This window comes from Elgaria multicarinata, chromosome 17 (genome assembly GCF_023053635.1).
Source record: "Elgaria multicarinata webbii isolate HBS135686 ecotype San Diego chromosome 17, rElgMul1.1.pri, whole genome shotgun sequence".
Taxonomy (NCBI): Eukaryota; Metazoa; Chordata; class Lepidosauria; order Squamata; family Anguidae; genus Elgaria; species Elgaria multicarinata.
In genome coordinates this window covers 2,765,930-2,785,784 of record NC_086187.1, presented here as the reverse complement: position 1 = coordinate 2,785,784, position 19,855 = coordinate 2,765,930, and the positions used below count along the sequence as shown (strand labels likewise).

General features: G+C 47.9%; 1 protein-coding gene across 1 annotated transcript in view; it reads left to right on the top strand.

The window, feature by feature from the left end:
* Nucleotides 1-14,902, top strand: part of USP31 (ubiquitin specific peptidase 31) — a 90,286-nt gene extending 75,384 nt beyond the window's left edge. The window contains exon 16 of the mRNA XM_063143415.1: nucleotides 12,743-14,902. Coding sequence (XP_062999485.1) covers nucleotides 12,743-14,250 — 1,508 coding nt within the window. The 3' untranslated portion in view covers nucleotides 14,251-14,902. The remainder of the gene's footprint in view (nucleotides 1-12,742) is intronic.
* Nucleotides 14,903-19,855: the final 4,953 nt, after the last annotated feature.

The following is a 19,855-nucleotide window of genomic DNA, read 5'->3' as shown; positions in this document are numbered from 1 at the left end:
CTCTTGAGGGATCTCATGTTGGTTTTCAACATGGAAAAATCGAGACTAGAACTGTTCCGAACAATCCCTTTCATCTGAGCTGTTCTGGACGCAATAACAGGAAGGGCTTACTTCCCTGAGGTTCATACAGCAGTCCTGGCACCCATGGCATCAACCCTGTACGATCATCAAAGGACTACAGTTTTTTCCATCCAATGTCTGCTCGGTCTCATGGTGGCCTTGACATTGGTAGTGCAGTGGGCACGTTTGAAAATGAGAACACTTCAAAATTGGTTCATCAGAACATTCCCAAACACTCGAAATGGATGTCGAGTCAACATTGTTATTCTGAACAGAGTTGTCCACACGTTGCTTTGGTGGAGGGATGGGGACAATCTTCTTCAAGGACTCCCTTTCCAACAACCAGAGCCGCCTTGGACTGACACGTCCATCATTGGTTGGGCCCCCATTGCCGCAACCTTACAGTACAGGGCCAATGGTTGAAGAAAGAGAGCTGCATAAACTACCTAGAGCTATTAGCTGTCAATTGTCAAGAAAGCACTCCGGGTCTTTGAAACTGATTTTTGATGTTGGACAGAAATTCTTCTTACAGCAGCTCATATTGCAGGAAAGAAGAACCTGCTTGCGGGTGGTCTGAGCCATGCTTCCGTGGAGACCCAAAAATGGCAGCTCTCACGCAGTGTCCTTTACTGGCTATTGGATCTCTAGGGTATCCCATCTATAGACCTCTTTGCATCGCGCGAGACGGTGGTTCATCCCCATTTCTGTACGAGGTCGGGACTTGGTCAGGGCTCCCTTGGGGATGCTTTTCTTTGATCATGGGAAAGAGAATTTTGCTACGTATTTCCACCAATCCTGTTGGTTTGAAGAGTCATAATAAAGATCAGGTCAGAGAAGGCGGATTGCATCCTCATCATGTGGTGGCTACAGCAGGCATGGTGGCCGCTCAACTCAAGTCAGCCCGAGGAAATTTTGTTCGCCTTCCACCGATACTGAACCACCTATCCAAAGACAAAGGCTGAACCTGCCACCCCAACCTACTGACCTTGGGCTGACAGCATGCAGAATTTGCAGGATGGGTGGGAGTATTTAAAAAAGGAAATTTTAAAGGCACAGTTACAAACAATTCCAACAAGGAGAAAAGATAGAAGACAACAGAGGAAACCAATGTGGCTCCACAAAAAGCTTAGAGATGACCTGAAAACAAAAAGGGATACATATAGGAAGTGGAAGGAAGGCCAGGCTACAAAAGAAGAGTACAGACAAGTGGCGCAGAAGTGTCGAAATGGCGTCAGGAAGGCTAAAGCTGTGAATGAGCTGAGATTAGCGAGGGATGCTAAAAGCAATAAAAAGGCTTTCTTCAGATACGTGAGTAGTAAAAGACAGAGGAAAGAAATGGTGGTTCAACTGCTTAATGAGGATGGCAAATTGATAACAGACGACAAAGAAAAGGCTGAAGTGCTCAATTCCTACTTTGCCTCGGTCTTCTCCCAAAAGCGGGTCTATGACCCCCCTGGAAAAAGTGAAGCAGAAGTTGAGGGGGCAGGATTACAGTTTGAGATTGATAAAGAAATGGTCAAAGAACACCTAATTTCCTTGAATGAGTTGTGGACCGTGGGAATGCTGTGGACGTCATATATCTTGACTTCAGCAAAGCTTTTGACAAAGTACCACATGACATTCTGATTAACAAACTAGCTAAAAGTGGACTAGATGGAACAACTATTAGGTGGATTCACAGTTGGCTACAGAATCGGACTCAAAGAGTACTTATCAATGGAACCTTCTCAAACTGGGGAGAGGCAACAAGTGGGGTACCGCAGGGCTCAGTCCTGGGCCCAGTGCTCTTCAACATTTTTATTAATGATTTGGATGAGGAGGTGCAGGGAATGCTTATCAGATTTGCAGATGACACAAAATTGGGTGGGATAGCTATTACCCTGGAAGACAGAAACAAACTTCAAAGTGATCTTGATAGGCTGGAGTGCTGGGCTGAAAACAACAGAATGAAATTTAATAGGGATAAATGCCAAGTTCTACATTTAGGAAATAGAAACTAAATGCACAGTTACAAGATGGGGGATACTAGGCTCAGCAATACTACAAATGAGAAGGATCTTGGAATTGTTGTAGATTGCAAGCTGAATATGAGCCAACAGTGCGATATGGCTGCAAGAAAGGCAAATGCTATTTTGAGCTGCATTAATAGAAGTATAGCTTCCAAATCACGTGAGGTACTGGTTCTTCATCGTGGTCTCTATGCATCACACATATGGGCTCTGCTCCTGCGCGGAGACCTGAACCAGAACCTTCCATAGCTTAGGGAAACGTTTTTGGCGGGAACCCCTCCCCCACGCTACTGCACATGTCCCTGGGGTTCCCGCCCTTACCTCAGTTTTTCGTCGTCCGCCATTGTGCACAGACCTTGAAACCGTTCCTCTAGCGTTTTTCTCTGAAAATCTCTTATCTTTTTCAAACTGCTCAAACTGTTGTAGATAATGTTTCTTCTTTCTTCTCTCTCTCCTTTTCTATTAAATATATATATATATATTAAATCTTTCTTTGTATACATTCCTCTCTTCTCCTTTCCCTCTGAGCGATCCTCAGATCGCAGGCGCATGGCCGTGAAGGCCCCTTTCAGAAAATGCGTCAAATGTGGCGCTAAACTACCGCCGAAAGACGGACACTAACTTTGTGTAGTTTGTCTAGGAGAAAGCCACAAAGTTCAGCAGTGCCATCACTGTATGGCATTTACCAAGCAAACCCGCAAAAATAGGGCGGACAGACTTCGCTCCGTGCTTTGGGAAAAAGCTCTGAAGCCTACCAAACCCACGCCTCAAAAGCACGTGGAAAAATCCTCCTCAAGGACAATGAGCAGGGACCGCAGCCCTGAAATTCAGTCTTTCGTGATTACTGAGGAGATGATGGCGGAAAACAGGGCCATACCCCTGACGCCAGGTCGATCCCTTGCGGTATCCGCAGCCAAAAAGATTGCCCAAAAGGCGCGGACCCCAAAATCGGCAGAACAAGCCAAAAAGAAGAAGAAGAGGAAGGAGGTCGACAAACACTCCTCCTCTAGGGCTGCGACCATAACAACGGCATCGCCTAGGCCCGTTACCATATCAAGACCGATTACGGTACCGACACAAACCTCGGTACCAGAAAACTTATCGGTACCGACTCCCATACCGACGGCCAGAAGCTTAATGTCGGAGGGAGAGATCCATGACTCGATATCAGCCATCTCCGTACCATGTGTTGTCGCACAAGAACAAGGACTTCAGCCTACGGTACAGGTGTGGCCTGTTCATCGGGAGAGGCCTGCACCCTCTCGACCAGACTATGATCGAATTTCCCAATACTCGGGATATCATAGACAGGACTTGTATGACTGGGAGTATTACCGACCCCAGGAATACTATCCAGAGGGATGTAGACAGGAGGAGTACTACGCACACCCTCCTAACCCTACCAGGATTGTCCAACTTTCTTCACCTCGGGCTCCGACAACATCAGGGCACCGTAGCAGAACGGAGACTTTGATACCGAGGGTTACTGCATCGTCCTCGGTACCGCACCATGAACAAGCGTTGCAACCAATTCCGATGAGTACAGATCCGACTCAGATTCGCTGGTGTCCATCGCAGCTTCGATGCCGTCACCAGATGATATAGTAAACACCCATGATCCTGCTTCCCCTTCGGAGGACATGGGTAGCTTTTCAGATCACGTCCTCAGAATGGCGCAGTCGTTATGTCTGGACATCGAACAACCTGCACAAGTAGAAGATGACCCTATTTACGATGTGTTAAAGACGGAGGCGAGCTCTACCATCGCAATTCCTTTTCCTCCTACCTTGAAACGCACGGCACAAATCTCTTGGAAAACGCCGTGCGCTGCTCAACCAACTTCCAAAAGCCTGGAAGCGGTGTATAAAATACAGGAGGCTAACGCGGAATTCCTATTCCAACACCTAAAGCCAAATTCAATAATTGTTGAATCGACGCAGGGCAAGTCTCAAAAGATACACTCAGCCCCTATTGACAGGGAAGGTAGGAAGCTAGACTACCTTGGCAGAAGAGTCTATGCCTCCTCCTCACTAGGAATACGCACCTCGGCTTATGAAGCTACCATGGCGCGATATCAAATTTTCCTATGGGAAAAAATAGGCACCCTTTGTGACCATCTTCCCGACGACAAACGTGAACTGGCGAGGATCTTTCAATCCAAAGCCACGGCCATAGCGAGGCTACAACTGAATTCCGCAAGACATCAGACAGACTCACATTCAAAATCTATGATGAGTTCAATAGCACTTCGACGCCATGCCTGGCTGAGGTCTGCTAACCTTACTAACGAAACTAAAACAAGAATAGAAAACTTGCCCTTCGATGGCGAGGGGCTATTTAATACCAAGACTGATGAGTCTTTAGACTCAATATACAAAGCCCGCACTACGGCTAGGAAAATGGGGTTTTCACAACCGATGCCTCAATACAAGCAAAGGCGCTGGACAAGACAGCCTTACCCACAGTTGCAGCAGCGACCCCAATATGACAAGCAGCCTGCCAAGCAACAGCAGCTACAAAGAAAGAGGCCTTACCAAGGCCGTTACCAGCAGAATAGACGTCAGCTGGATTTTACCAAGAGGCAGCGTCTTTGACTTCCCTGCCCCAGGTTTACTACCATTCACCAACCGTCTAGCACCCATGTACCATCAATGGGAGTCCATAACATCCGACTCCTGGGTGCTCACCATCATCAAGACGGGGTATGCCATCGAGTTCGATACCCTCCCTCCTTCTTCGGGAGTGAAAGTAACAGCGCCGTCCCCTCCTCTGCTGCTCGAGGTACAAACCCTACTAGCAAAGGGAGCCATCTTGCCTGTACCCGCAGAGGAGATCAACCAAGGGTTCTTTTCGCGCTACTTCACAGTCCCGAAGAAAGATGGGGGTCTTCGACCGATTATGGACTTAAGACAATTAAACAAGTACATCACCCCCCAAAAATTCCGTATGACAACAATTACGTCTATTCTCCAGCTGTTGTATACGAGGGTTTGGTTTGCGGTAGTAGACCTGAAGGATGCGTACTTCCATATTTCCATCAGGAAGTCGCATCAAACTTACCTGCGCTTCGCCATCGACACTCGACAGTTTCAGTTCACCGTTCTTCCCTTCGGCCTCGCGACCGCGCCGAGGGTCTTCACGAAGGTGATGGCTGTAGTGTGTGCACACCTAAGACAAAAAGAGGTGCACATTTATCCATATATAGATGACTGGCTTCTGGTTGCGGAAGACAGCCATACGCTCCAGGACAACATAGTCACGACTCTCACACTACTAGACTCTCTGGGACTTTGGGTCAACAAGGACAAATCGACGTTGACTCCTCAGAGAACAATAGACTTTATAGGGGTGACTCTATCATCCCTGGACGGAAGAGCATACCTCCCTTTACCGAGAGCAAGAACCCTTTGAGACCTGATTCTCGACATCGAAAGCCAAGCAAGACCTTCTGCATGGACAGTCCAAAGACTGCTAGGTCTAATGGCAGCGACCACCGCTGTAATCAGATTCGCAAGGCTGCGAATGAGGGTGTTACAGAATTGGGTTTTGAGGACATTCGACCTCAGACGCAACGCCCACAAGACTTACCTTTCGATACCGAGGCAGGTGTGAGCATCCTTGAAGTGGTGGCTCTCGATGGAAAACCTCTTAGAGGGAGTTCCTTTTCAACAAGAGGCGCCCTCGGTGACGACTGATTCCTCTCTGATTGGATGGGGAGCTCACTGCAACTCCCTCACCGCCCAGGGCCGATGGCCTCCTCGACAGAAAGAGGAACATATCAATCATCTGGAGCTCCTAGCAGTGGAAAATGCACTAAAGTCGTTTGCTCAGATCATCGAGGGCAAAAACGTCCTGATCGCGACGGACAATACCACTGTAGTCTGCTATATAAACAGACAAGGTGGAACGAGATCACATCCCTTGACCCGATCTGCACTCAGAATCTGGAACTGGTGCATAAAAAGAAAGACTTACCTGACTGCGATCCACGTAGCGGGCAAAGAGAACATCGTCGCGGACTCCCTCAGCAGGTCCTTCCACGTCGACCACGAATGGGAGCTCGATACTGAAGTAAGAGAAGACCTCTTTCGGTACTGGGGGCGCCCTGCTGTCGATGTCTTTGCCACCGAAGAAAATGCAATCTGTACCAGATTCTGCAGCAGAGCAGGAAGAGGAAAGAACTCGCTAGGAGACACTTTCACAAGAACGTAGACAGGGGACTTGCTCTACATCTTCCCCCCTTTCCCACTCCTGACGAAGGTCATAGCCAAGATACAAGTAGACAGAGCGGATTGCATTTTAATCGCTCCTTGGTGGCCTCGCCAGCCTTGGTTCCCTCACGCCCTTCGACTGTCGAGGGGGGCCTACATCAAACTACCTTCGGTACCGAAACTCTTGTCTCGACACCAGGGCAAGGTTTGACACACGGACCTGTCAACGCTCAAGATGACGGCTTGGAGGAGAACACCACACCCTCCCGTACCGTACAATTGACTGTACAGAATATCTTGATAGCATCGCGAAAGCCTTCAACAAGGAAATCCTACATGGCTAAATGGCAAAGATTCCTTAAATTTGTTTCAGAAAGTAATCAATCAGCAGAGACTTGTCCTGTTTCAACAATCCTTGAATACCTACTCTCACTGTACCGAGCTGGACTAAAACTCTCTTCAATGAGAGTGCATTTAGCCGCTATTGCAGCCTATCATAAGGGTGTGGACGGGTTTTCACCCTTCACCCATCCTACTTCTAAGGCATTTTTAAAAGGACTTAAAATACTATACCTACAACTAGGAACATCGTTCCCTCATGGAGTTTATCAGTTGTTTTGCAGGCGCTGATAAGAAAACCGTTTGAGCCCATGGCCACAACAGACTTGAGACTTTTGACCTTCAAGACCGCCTTCTTAGTTGCCATAACTTCGACAAGGCGCGCAAGTGAGCTCAGAGCTCTAAGGATTGATGCTCCTTACACAGTTTTCCATAATGACAAGGTCATTCTGCGTACAGACCCAGCTTTCTTACCTAAGGTGGTAACACCGTTTCATCTGTCTCAAGACATAGTGTTACCAGCCTTTTTCCCAAATCCTACAACACCTGCAGACGCATCGCTGCACATGTTGGACGTTAGGAGGGCTCTCGCTTTTTATAAAGCGAGGACTGATAATTTCAGGAAAACCAAACAATTGTTCGTATGTTATGGAGAGCCTTATAAGGGACTCCCAGTGTCGTGTCAGCGGTTGTCACGCTGGATTGTAGAGACAATTGAACTTGCCTACTCTATACCCAAGCTAGAGCTACAACTTCCTGTGACAGCTCATTCTGCCAGGGCGATGGCAACATCTGTGGCTTTCAACAGGGGTGTTCCACTTCGGGACGTTTGTAGGGCCACAACCTGGTCCACCCCGTCCACATTTGTAAAACATTACAGCTTAGACACTCGTTCCAGACAGGACTGTTCATTTGGAAGGATGGTGCTTTCAGAAGTTTTGAAATAATACACCAGCCCACCTCCAAAGTATGTCAGCTTGCTACTCGCCCATATGTGTGATGCATAGAGACCACGATGAAGAAATGCAGGTTGCATACCTGTAACTGTAGTTCTTCGAGTGGTCATCTATGCATTCACACAACCCACCCACCATCCCCACTTGGTGGTGTGAAACTTACAAATGACACAGTTAAATGTACAAATTGACTTTATTTAGTATACACTCATGTTTATGGGGGCACAATGTCGGACTCCTGTAAACTGAGGTAAGGGCGGGAACCCCAGGGACATGCGCAGTAGTGTGGGGGAGGGGTTCCCGCCAAAAACGTTTCCCTAAGCTATGGAAGGTTCCGGTTCAGGTCTCCACGCAGGCGCAGAGCCCATATGTGTGAATGCATAGATGACCACTCGAAGAACTACAGTTACAGGTAAGCAACCTGCATTTCCTCTCTATTCAGCCCTGGTTAGCCCTCATTTAGAGTATTGCGTCCAGTTCTGGGCTCCACAATTCAAGAAGGATGCAGACAAGCTGGAGCGTTATCAGAGGAGGGCAACCAGGATGATCAGGGATCTGGAAACAAAACCCTATGAGGGGAGACTTAAAGAACTGGGCATGTTTAGCCTGGAGAAGAGGAGACATGATAGCACTCTTCAAATACTTAAAAGGTTGTCACACAGAGGAGTGCCAGGATCTCCTCTCGACCCTCCCAGAGTGAAGGACACAGAATAACGAGCTCAAGTTAAAGGAAGCCAGATTCCGGCTGGACATCAGGAAAAACTTCCTGACTGTTAGAGCAGTATGACAATGGAATCAGTGACCTAGGGAGGTTGTGGGCTCTCCCACACTAGAGGCATTCAAGAGGCAGCTGGACAAGCATCTGTCAGGGATGCTTTAGGGTGGATTCCTGCATTGAGCAGGGGGTTGGACTCGATGGCCTTGTAGGCCCCTTCCAACTCTGCTGTTCTATGATTCTACATGATACCCACACTTTCTGTGAAGCTCCTACTAATAGGGGATGCAGCTTACAGACTGTCAACAAAGAAAACCCATACCAGTAAATGGAAAGCCTTCACTACATTTGCGGAAACATCAGGCATTTTATTTATTTATTTATTTATTTATTTCACTTCTATACCACCCCATAGCTGAATTTAAACATTAAAAACTGATATACAAAATTTAAAAACATAAAAACAGACAGCATACAAAGACAACATCGATTTAAAAACAACTTTGAGCTCTCAGCCAGACCTAAAGATAGATCTGGGCTTGATTAAAACTCAACTTTGACCCAATTGATGTTTCCCACGAAGGTATTCTAGCTTTTTTATATACTTTATTTCAAAAGGGCTTAAAATACTTTTCAATCAGCCTATATTTGGCTGCAGTCTCGGTGTCGCAGGGGTTTTCGATTTCCACACATCCATTGACAAGACAGTTTATGAGAGGGCTTAAGAACCTTGCTCCTCCCGTTCGCATGCCTGTCCCGCAGTGGAATCTTTCGGTGGTTTTGGTAGCACTTACAACCTTTTGAACCTTTAGCTACTATCGATCTGTGATCGCTTACTCAGAAGGTGGCATTTTCAGTGGCGATTACGATGGCAAGAAGGGCATCAGAGTTACGTGTTCTCCGGGTCAACGCACCGTTCCTAGTCTTTCATAAAAGTAAAGCAGTCCTACGTATGTACCCTAATTTCCTTCCTAGAGTTGTATCAGAGTTTCATCTTAATCAATGCGTCATACTGCCTGCCTTTTTTCAAAGTCCGTCTTCACCACTGGAAGTAACTCTCCACACTCTCGATGTCAGAAGAGCCTTAGCTTTTTACAAATCTAGAACAAAGGCCTTTTGTCAGTCTCAGCCCCTCTTTGTTTGTTATGGGGGCAACTCATAAAGGACATCCAGTGTTACCTCAGAGGTTTGCCTCTTGGATCATAGACACTATTAAGCTGGCATATCAACTGGCTAAATTGGGTTTACCAGAGTTGATGTGGGCTCACTTGATGCATTTGGAAAAGATGTATCTCTACATGACCTCTGTAAGGCTGCAACATGGTCAAAGTCACTAACCTTTATATCCAACTACAAACTTGATGTTTGGTCTTGACAAGACTGCTTTTTCGGTCGAGCTGTTTGGTCGGTTTTATTGCAATAGAGGAAGTGACACCAACCCACCGTCGGTAACCTAGCTTGTTATTCGTCCATATGTGTGATGCACAGAGACCATGAAGAAGAAAGACAGGTGCTTACCTGTAACTGTAGTTCTTCAAGTGGTCATCTGCGTATTCATACAAGCCACCCACCATCCCCACTCCGGTGTCGATTTACACACATGGATACCACCAATGCCATTTATCCCATTTCCTCAGCTCCGAGGCCACGTTAGCCATCTCAAAGAGCTGAGGTTTGGGTGGGAACCTGCTAGGGACCTGTGGTGTGTGTGTGTGGGAGGGTTCTTGCCCAAACGATTCTCGGCTATGGAAGTTTCCTGAAATTGAGGCCCCGATGACCACTTGAAAGATGACAGTTACAGGTAAGAAACCTGTCTGTGGAAGTAGAAAATTGCCAAGGAATTCCAACAGTCACATTTGACTTCAGAAACTTCTCTAAAATGAGGGGAACTGGTAAAAAGGGGGAGTCAAGAATGCTGAATCCCTTCAAAATGCTTGAAGGTTACTCAAAGCAGCAATATTATAAGCTCAGCTAGACTGTATACCACAGGTTAGGTTTCCAGGTTGAAGAAGTCATCAGCCTAGTTAACAAGCAGGATCAAGGAGGTTATTCGAGAACAGAAGTCTTCCTTCAGAAAATGGAAGTCTTTCCTAAATGATGAAAAGAAAAGGTAACATTAGCTTGCAAAAAATATATGCAAAAAAGCATTTTGTAGAGCATATTGCTAACATCAAGGCCAGCAATACAAAAAGTCTTTAAATATATCAGAAGCAAGAAACCAGATGGGAAGATCATTGGATGACAATGGAGTTAAAGGAGTACTAAAGGAGGATAAGGAGATTGAGGAGAAGCTGAATGAATTCTTTTTAACCTTTTAGAGCTCTTTGAGAGTGTCAGTAAACACTAGTGATCATGTAGACATTGTTTATTCGACCTTTCAAAGGTTTTTGACAAAGCCCTCAGCAAAGACTCCCAAGCAAACATAGCAGTCATGGAATAAGAGGATATGTCCTTCAGTGGATCAGTAACTGGTTAAGGAACAGAAAGCAGAGTAGGAATAAATGGTGAATTCTCCAAATGGAGGGATGTAAACAGTGGGGTCAATGCACTTCTACTTATTAATAAATGATGTGGAATTAGGTATGGGCAGTGAAGTGGTCATGTTTGCGATGACACCAAATTGTTTAGGGTGGTTAAAACAAAAAGGGATTGTGAGGAGCTCCAAAAGGATCTCTCCAAACTGGAAAAATTGGCATCAAAATGGTAAATGTGGTTCAACATAAGCAAGTGTAAAGCGATGCACGTTGCAGTGAGTGACCAAGAAAGAATCTTGGAAGTTGTGGTGGATGAAAATGATTTACTGTGCAGCTACTGTGAAAGTGGCAAATTCCCTGTTGGACATAATTAGGGAAGGAATTGAAAATAAAACTGCCATGATCATACTCCCCTTACACAAATCTATGGTGTGACCACACTTAGAATACTGTGGACAGTTCTGGTCACCGTTCCTAAAAGAGCACATTGTAGACTTGGGAAATATGCGGAAAAGGGAAACTAAAATGACCAAGGGGCCTGAGCAACTCCCCTATAGGGAAATCTTACGACAGCTGGGATTGTTTAGGTTAGAAAAAGAGGCAAATAAAAGTAGATAAGGAGATATTTTCCTCCCTCTTACATAAGAAGAGCTATGCTGAATCAGACCAAGGGTCCATCTAGTCCAGCACTCTGTTCACGCAGTGGCCAACCAGCTGTCAACCAGGGACCCACAAGCAGGGCATGAGTGCAACAGCACCCTCCCACACATGTTTCCCCAGCAACTGGTGTATATAGGCTTAGTATTATGAGAGGAGAAAAATGTCTCCCTATTCACATTCTCCACATCATGCATAATTTTGTACACTTCTATCATGTCTCCCTTTACACTCCTTTTTCCCCAAGCTCTTATAATACTAGGACCCAGTGGGGTCATCCCATGAAGCTGATAATTGGGAGATTCACAACAGATAAAGGAAGTCCTTGAATTCATGCATTCAGCAGGGGGTTGGACTCGATGGCCTTATAGGCCCCCTCCAACTCTACTATTCTATGATTCACACAGCGCATAGTCAAACTATGGAATTCACTGCCACAAGATGTAGGGATGGCCACCATTTTGGATGGCTTTAAATGGGGATTAGACGAATTCATGAAGGAGGAGCAGGCTATTGATGGCTACTACTAGTTCTGATGGCTATGTTACCCTCCTGTTCAGTCAACATGCTAAGCCATGGTTAGGCTGCTAATCCTTTTGCAGCAAGTGGTTCGTGAGCATATTTGAACTAGTTCTTCACCATGGTTAGGAATAGTTCGCATGACACACCTAAGTTCACATGACATGCTAAGCTAAACTAAGTCATGGTTTAGTGCGTTGTCTGAACAGGGCCAATAGGTCTGTGTACACCAATGATTGGGGAACTTGAGCGGGAGGCTGCTGTTGCACTCATGTCCTCATTGTGCATTTCCTGCACGAGCTGGTTGGCCACTGTGAGAGCAGAGTGCTGGACTGGGAGGGTCCTCCTGATCCAGCATGATTCTCCTTAGCAGTTGCGAGGCTGGATAAAAGGAAAGACTTCTTCACACAGCGCATCGTCAAACTGTGCTCCCTGTCGCAAGGTGTAGTAATGGCCACCAACCTGGACATCTTTAAAAGGGGATTAGACATATTCATGGAGGAGGTAAAGGCCGTTGATGGCTGCTTCAAGGCAAAAGAGTGCCTTTGACTACCAGCTGCTGGGGGACTCGGTGGTGCTCATCCCCTGCTTGTGGGCTTCCCGAAGGCATCTGGCTGGCCAGTGTGGGAACAGAATGCCGGATGAGAACACCTGCATAGCTTTCCAGGTGTTCTCATAAGTGACGGTGACTAGGTTGGCTCAGTTTGGGGAGGGGGGAAAGAGCAAAGGCCCTATGTGCCTGTATTCATGCCCCTTGTTAGGCTGTGTCTGAGGAGCTCACTTGTGTGTTTGTGCTCTGCAGGGGGTTTTTCAGCCCGGCCCTTTGTGAGGAGCGTTCAGCGCCAGAGCTTGTCATCCCGCTCCTCTGTGACCAGCCCCCTAGCCGTGAGCGAGAACGGGATCCGCCCCTCGTGGTTGTTGTCAGCGAAGCTGCAGATGCGCTCCAACTCGCCGTCGCGCTTCTCTGGGGACTCTCCAGTCCACAGCTCAGCTTCCACGCTGGAGAGGATTGGGGAGTCTGCGGACGACAAAGTCTCCACCTCGTGCTTTGGCAGCTTAAGGAGTCTTTCTGGCAGCTACCTTGAATCCAGTGACAGCGGCAGCCGCCGGCAGGAGCATCCGATTGTGGGAAGGGCTCCCCTGGCAGTCATGGAGGGCGTCTTCAGAGATGAAATGCCTGCTCAGAAATCCAGCTTGTGTGTGGACTCCTATAGCAAGACAAGCATGCACATGGACAGGAACTGCCCTGCTCTGGACCCCTTTGATAACAACAATCAGATAGCCTTCGTTGATCAGAGCGATTCTGTCGAAAGCTCTCCAGTCAAGGAAGGAAGGAGCTTCACTGGGATGGCACCGTCCCCAGCAAAAGCAGGTGGCACCCCACAAAAGGACGCTGCCTCCAAGGATGCCCCTGAGCCAGACAAAAAATTGAGGAAAGAAAGAGCAGTGTTGTCTAGCCAGGATTCCTTGACCTCTCGCCCATCTCCTGCCTTGCCCCCTCCCTCTAAGAGTTTGCCAAAGGGGTCCCGGTCCCAGAACAAGCTGGATTCCTGCCGGGCCAGTGGGCGGCACAGCTCCCCTGCCTCTGGGCAGAGCCGAAAGGCATCTGGTGTGAAGCCTCAAGAAGCAGCTGCCACCTCCTCTGCTCAGCAGAAGCAGAAGTCCATTTCCTCCTCTTCTTCCACTACAACGAGAAGAAACTCTTCGGGTTCTTCTGTGCGGGGACACGGCCCTGCTGCTGGCAAAAGCAGGACTTCAGACCGCAGCCTCAGCAGGGAGGGCTCCAAGCTGAGCCTGGGCTCCGATAAGACAAGCTCACGAACAGGTTCCCCGCGGATCAGCCAGTCGCGAAGCGAGGCCAAGACCTCTGACAGTGCGCATGTACGCAGTTCGTCCATGGCCAGTCTCCGTTCACCCCCCACGGGCCCACGGCCCAGCTTGAAGAGGGACAGCAAGTCCGAAGACAAGGGGCTGTCCTTCTTCAAATCCGCTTTGCGCCAGAAAGAAACCCGTAGGTCAGCCGACCTGGGCAAGACCACCATGCTGTCCAAAAAGATGGCGGGCAGCTCCTCCAAGGCAGCTGGCAAAAGCCTGCCCCTGGAGAAGCCAGGCAAGGGCGCCCCCCAGCCACTCCCTCATGCCAGCCCAGCTACAAAAGACGCCGCTTCTCCTGCCAAACACTTGCTTCTCGCGAACCGCAAGTCCAAGTCTTCCCCGCTGGAGGCCAACCCCCCGTCGGCCGACAAGGCCCTGCGCAAGCTCTCTTCCAGCATGCCCTCCTCTGCACGGTCATCTTCCAAGTCTCAGTGATCGGCTGCAGCCCCTTGGGTTGCTCCCCTCCGTTGCTTTTTTGTTCATGTGCCTGGTGTGCTTGAGGAAAACTTTACTACTGTTCAAGCGCCTTTTGATTCCGCCATCATACCAAATAACGAGAGGCAGTGGTGGCGGCTGGTCTTCGGAGCGAGCTGGGAACTGCCAAAGGACCTGATCTCTCCCCCAGCCCCACAGCAGAACCGCAATCTGCACAGAAGCCTCTTTTGGGCGCCTAACCACGATTCCCTTCAGAGAATGACTACGGAAGACATCCAGGGCGTCTCTCTGGCCAGGTTTGCTTTCTCCCGGAGTCTGCCGCCAGCTCTGTGAGCTACACAAGAGCCTCAAAGGGACACAGTGGAAAGCAAGACTGTCACATTGCTCTGCTGCCCCCCTCACCCCCCCCCCCCCGGGCACCCTATTTTCCAAGCTTCTTAAAGGGCAATATTTCAACGCTAATGTTGTTGTTTCTCAGGTAAATGCTCAGCCAGTACTGGAGGGAACAGAAGACTCTGGGAAAAGGTCCATTCTCTCTCATAGAGGGGCGTGTGTGTTTTGTTTTTTCATTCCAGCAGGTTTGTTTGTTTGTTTTCAAAGCCTGTCCTGCCTGGTTACTTACCTGTTTGGATGTCTTCTCTGCCCTTTTGTGTTCCACTGATCGGGGTGGGGGAAGGGGGAAGGGGGCCGGTTCCGATCAGCAGCTCGGAAGTCAGGAGGTTTGGATGTGGACATCCTGTCTGTGGAGAGGGCAGGCGGGGTATCTGCTAGGTATTTCCTGCAGCCCAGAGAGGAGGATGCTTGGCTGCCCACCCAAACCCGCAGGGCCCCTCTTCTCCTCTGCAGGCTGAATTCCTGCTGCTGCTTTCCTTACTGGAGGATGGAGGTGTTTCCGTTCTTATGGGAGGCTTGTCTGGTCCTAGCTGGAACTAGGCTCTTGGAAAGGTTCAAGCCCTTTATCTAGCTTCTTTGCCCTGGCTCTTCTTCCTCATTGTCACTTATCTTGCCGCTTACTTCATGTGGCTTTGGCAGCGAATGACTATGGTGATGCAACCTTTTTAGGGGTGGCATCATAGTTGGGCTCAGCGATGTGTCTTCCACCCCGCTTTCTCCTTCCACCCTCCACCCCCCAATGCTGTTGCTCCCAGTGTCCTCCTGGGTACTCAGAGTTTATGGCACCCGCTTGCTTGTTCCCCTTATTTGCCGAGCACCTCAGTAACAGCCTCTGTTATCCTCGTGCCGGGTCCTGCCAGAAGATAATTTTGCACAGGCACCTCTGGCAGTCTGCTCCTTCGTCATTTCAGTTCTGAGCAGCAGATCTGTGCCTTCCTTCGGCAATGTTACCTTTACTGATGTATGGATCCTGCATTTAGAATTTAAGGTGACAAGATTCCAGCCACTCAATTCAGCAGCTACCCGTGTGGCTTGTTCCCTCTGCACTGCGCTGGGCCTGGCAAACACCGGCTTTGCTTTGCTTGGCCAGAGCTGGCCTTGCCACTGGGGAGTTGTGGATCCCACCACGCAGCCGGGATGTTCTCTCTTCAGCATGCAGGAACAGGAGCAGTGGATCTTGCTCCTTTGTTCTGGTGCTGATTCTCTGAAAAGTGGCAGCTGAAACATCCATTTTGTACCTCCTCCAAACTTGGGCCCTTGAACAAGTTGAGCAAGGGTGCATTTCTGGCTGTCGGGTTGCTGCTGCTGCTGCCGCCTGCCCATGGAAAGGGACAGCTGGCAGCCCTCCTCACTTCTTGCAGGCCGGCTCCTGTGGGTAACCTCTCTCCTCCCACAAGCAAAATTGGGAGCTTTCATATGCCTTCGGCTCTCAGATGCTCATGTCTGAAATAGGGATGCCCAGAGATGCTTTGGTTAGGGAAAGAGTAGTTGAATTTCCTGGCTGTAGAGAGTGCTTGTACCACAGGGGGCAGCTGATCTCCGTATGTCCACATGAAATGGCGTGGGAAAGGCATGATGTCTCCCCGACCCCTGCTTTGTCACAGTGGCTCTGCCAGGAAAGGGTGCCGCGTCCTGCTCTGTTAGAGTACAGGCCTGGCGGAGGACTTTTACCAGTGGCTTCGCTTTGGGCCCATTGGGCCTGGATTGTTCCATTGTGTGGAGTTGCATTTGGCTTTCCTTCAGCCGGCAGCTCTTATTTCCTCTTGTCTTGACCAGACCTCAGACTCCTCAGTGCTGAATCTTTAAAAAGACGGCGCTGCTGGCAGCGGCAAGCCCTGAGGTGCCCTTGGGCAGGCCGGCTTTAGATCCGAGGTGAGTGTTTGACGCCAGAATAGGGAAGCGGCTGGCATGCGACTCAGCCATTCTCTTTGTGGGGGGAAGCATTCATTAAAGGAAGCTCCTCCTCCCACCCCTGTTCCATGTGGTATGAAATGGTTTCTCTTCCAGCACTGTAATTGCAGGAGAGATGAGTTTCACATCCCAGAATGATTCTTACTCTTTGGGGCTAGTTTCTGGGATAGGGTTAATCAGTAGGCAAATCATAAGCACCTCCTCAAGGAATTGTGTTATGGCGGCACCTTGAACTTCGCATTACTTGTACTTGACAAGCAAGATGGTGTCTCCAGCAGCCCTTTGTAGCCATGGCAAGCATCTTGCTTTAGCTTCTGGCGTTCAAACATATATGTGGATCAGTATGACTTGAGTCAGACTAAATGTTTAGATTGTGAACCTCCATGTTCCAGACACATTTAACTTAAGATTTGTAGACTGTTCCTTGCTTGTCAGTCACAGCGGGAATGTTGAGCATGGCCAGTCACTCCCCCTGCCCCCCATAAACACTGAGGGTAACTTGCATGGCACTGACCTCTTGCTCTCTCACCCCCCACCCCCCGCATGTTCATATTAACTATGCAAGCAGCTGGAACAGGCTACACCGTCACCAGCATCTGATGCTGACAGAATTAGGGGTGGAACTCTCTGTCCCTCGTCCCCGGGTGGCCCTGCGTTGACTGCATCCGAGGAGCCCAGGGCCCGCCTCTTTCATTTGCACACAAGACTTTTTCCTATGTACATTTCTTTGTTTACTTCTGTGGGTACAGAAATGACTGAGGCGTATTTAAAAGGGGGCAGGCTGTGGGCCTCTTTTTATAGTGGATGTTTGTTCCTAAACAAGAACAACATGTTTTATCCCAACCATCTGAGGAATGTTGGTATCATCTGGCTGCCTTCATTGGCAATGCCTCTTCCCACCCTAGAGAGGTTGCTTTCAGGCCCAGGGAGGCAGCACTCTCCAACATTTCTAGCTGGCTACTGAGCTGAGGCCCAAGAGGACTGTGAACCGACAGTTCATGGGAGGGAGGGAAGGAAGGAAGGAAGGAAGGAAGGAAGGAAGGAAGGAAGGAAGGAGGGCGGGCTCCGGGAGTGCAGGTTGCAAAGCAGCCCTAGACCCAGGGGGATGTTGGCCCTACATAAGGTTCCCAGGTGGCTCCTCCAGAGCTGAAGGTTTCTCTGGCCTCGTTCGCCATCACGGAAGGGCCTCTCATCAGCTGTCAAGAACGTGTTTTGTTTTTGAAATGCCGGTTCAAATCATGGTAATGGCAGTTCCTTTTTTTGGCTTTGCTGTCATTTGCCTATTAATCCACAGCAATTTGTCAGGGCCCGACATCATCTGCAGAGGGAACTGAAATTTAGTTTTAATCTGTGGTGAGATGGAAGTACTACATCATTTTTCTTAATTAAAAAAATCCATTAACATTGGCAGTTGTAGTTGACAAATTAAGGGAAAACTGGAAATTCAAGCACGTACGTGTGTGTGTGTGTGTGTGTTTTACAGCATCAACCAACAAAATCCAAATGTTGGGTGCTGAAATTCTTTAAGCCACCTGGAAACTGTCTCCAGTGTCCTGCTCCCTTTTGGAGCATTTTATTCAACGTGACACCTGTTACACCTGTCCACAGAGCTGGAGGCCTTTGGATAATTCATTTCATAGGCTGCTTACCAATTGTGCCTCACCTTTGGCTAAAACTGAATTCTCAGTCCTGCTCCAAAAGCTATGAGCCTCAAACACTGGAAGTGCTTCTCCTGTATGAGGAGCTGCATGTTACGTCTCATTGGATGCTTCCTCCCACCCACCCCCGGCTGCCTTTGATATCGCTAGCAAAAGTTCTGTTTTTTTTTTTTAAAAAAACAACAACTATACAATACCCTGGGAGGGAGGCTGTGTCTCTTCTTGGGGTGGAACCATTGTACCATAGAGGTTTTTAACTTATTTGAGGGCAAGTGCATGAGACTGTGTCAATGCCTTTTATTTATTTGTATGCACTTTTAATATGCAGAATTTCTATTTTTATGTTTTAAAAAAATCATTTCTGTTCAGAAAGAAGAGTTTGGATACAAGGTATTGGATGATTAAAAGTGGATAACGTAATAAAGTACAATACATTTATTACAAGGCAATGTACGTGCGTGTGAATGAGTTTTCTTCCAGATGTTATTGTTGCCTCTTTCCTCTTCCACCTCCCTCTCGCTCGCTCACCCACCCACCCACCCACTCACTCACTCATACACATCCACCCACCCCTACATGCCTAGATGTAGAATAATACTCCTGATGGTGACACTTTGCTTCAGGGGAGGTCAAAAGCTCTGTCTGTCTGTCTTGCACATTATATTCTGCCAGCCTGTTTCCTTAAGGAGCTCTTTGGGGTCTTCTGTAATGATCCATTGACAGCTCTGGCAATGATGCAATACTTTGTTAAGCCTGCTTTTGCTCTTCATCAAACTAGAACTAATGTCATGACGTAGTAAGCAAGCTTTTAAGTTCCCAAGGATTCACCAGGAAGAATATTAAGTGGGAACAGGAGGGAGGGAGAGGAAGCTGTCCCTTGTAATAGAACCTTTTCTCTCCCTTCCAGCCACACCTTCTGCATAACTCAGAACCTGGAGAACTCAAAGCTTGCTCACTTCTTTCTGAGATATTAGTTCATCCTAATTCAGGCGTAACTATATTGTTTTCCATTTGTTTCATAATGGAAGGAAGCTGCCTACTATTTTGTAGATACGTGTTTGCATCAACCCTCAGAGATTGCAACTGATATGTACAAAATATGAACATACAACTCAGAAGATAAAATTATAACAAATTCAAATTCAAAACACCCATAGAGAACTTTTATCTTACTAGCAGCTTCTAAAGGTGTTTGCATCTTTGCCGTCACTAGATTGTGCCAGTCTACAAGTAGAAAAGGCACATTCAGATCAGAAGGGCTCTCCTGGGAGATAGAATGAACTGTTTCAGTACGTCTACAGAACTAATAACAGTGGTGCGCGAGCTAGTGTTTTGATACAAAACCCCTCACAGACATACACAATTTTGTAGTGGGGTTCTCTTGAAACAACGTTGAAGGAATGCTGGAGGTAGCACCTTCAATTATGCTCTAGAAAAAGCTTGTCTATATTTTGGGTTTGTAAGATCTTGCAAATAAGATGCTGGTATACAGGAAGACTAGGTGGGAAAGGAGTTATACCAGATCCATAATTTTCTTCTGTTGGATAAATTATTCTGTTCAGTATAAAAAAAAGCTGCTGCCTCAATAGATCTCTCACTTTATTGGCACCAAGATTTAGTAGCAATTGTGGTGAAATGCCAAA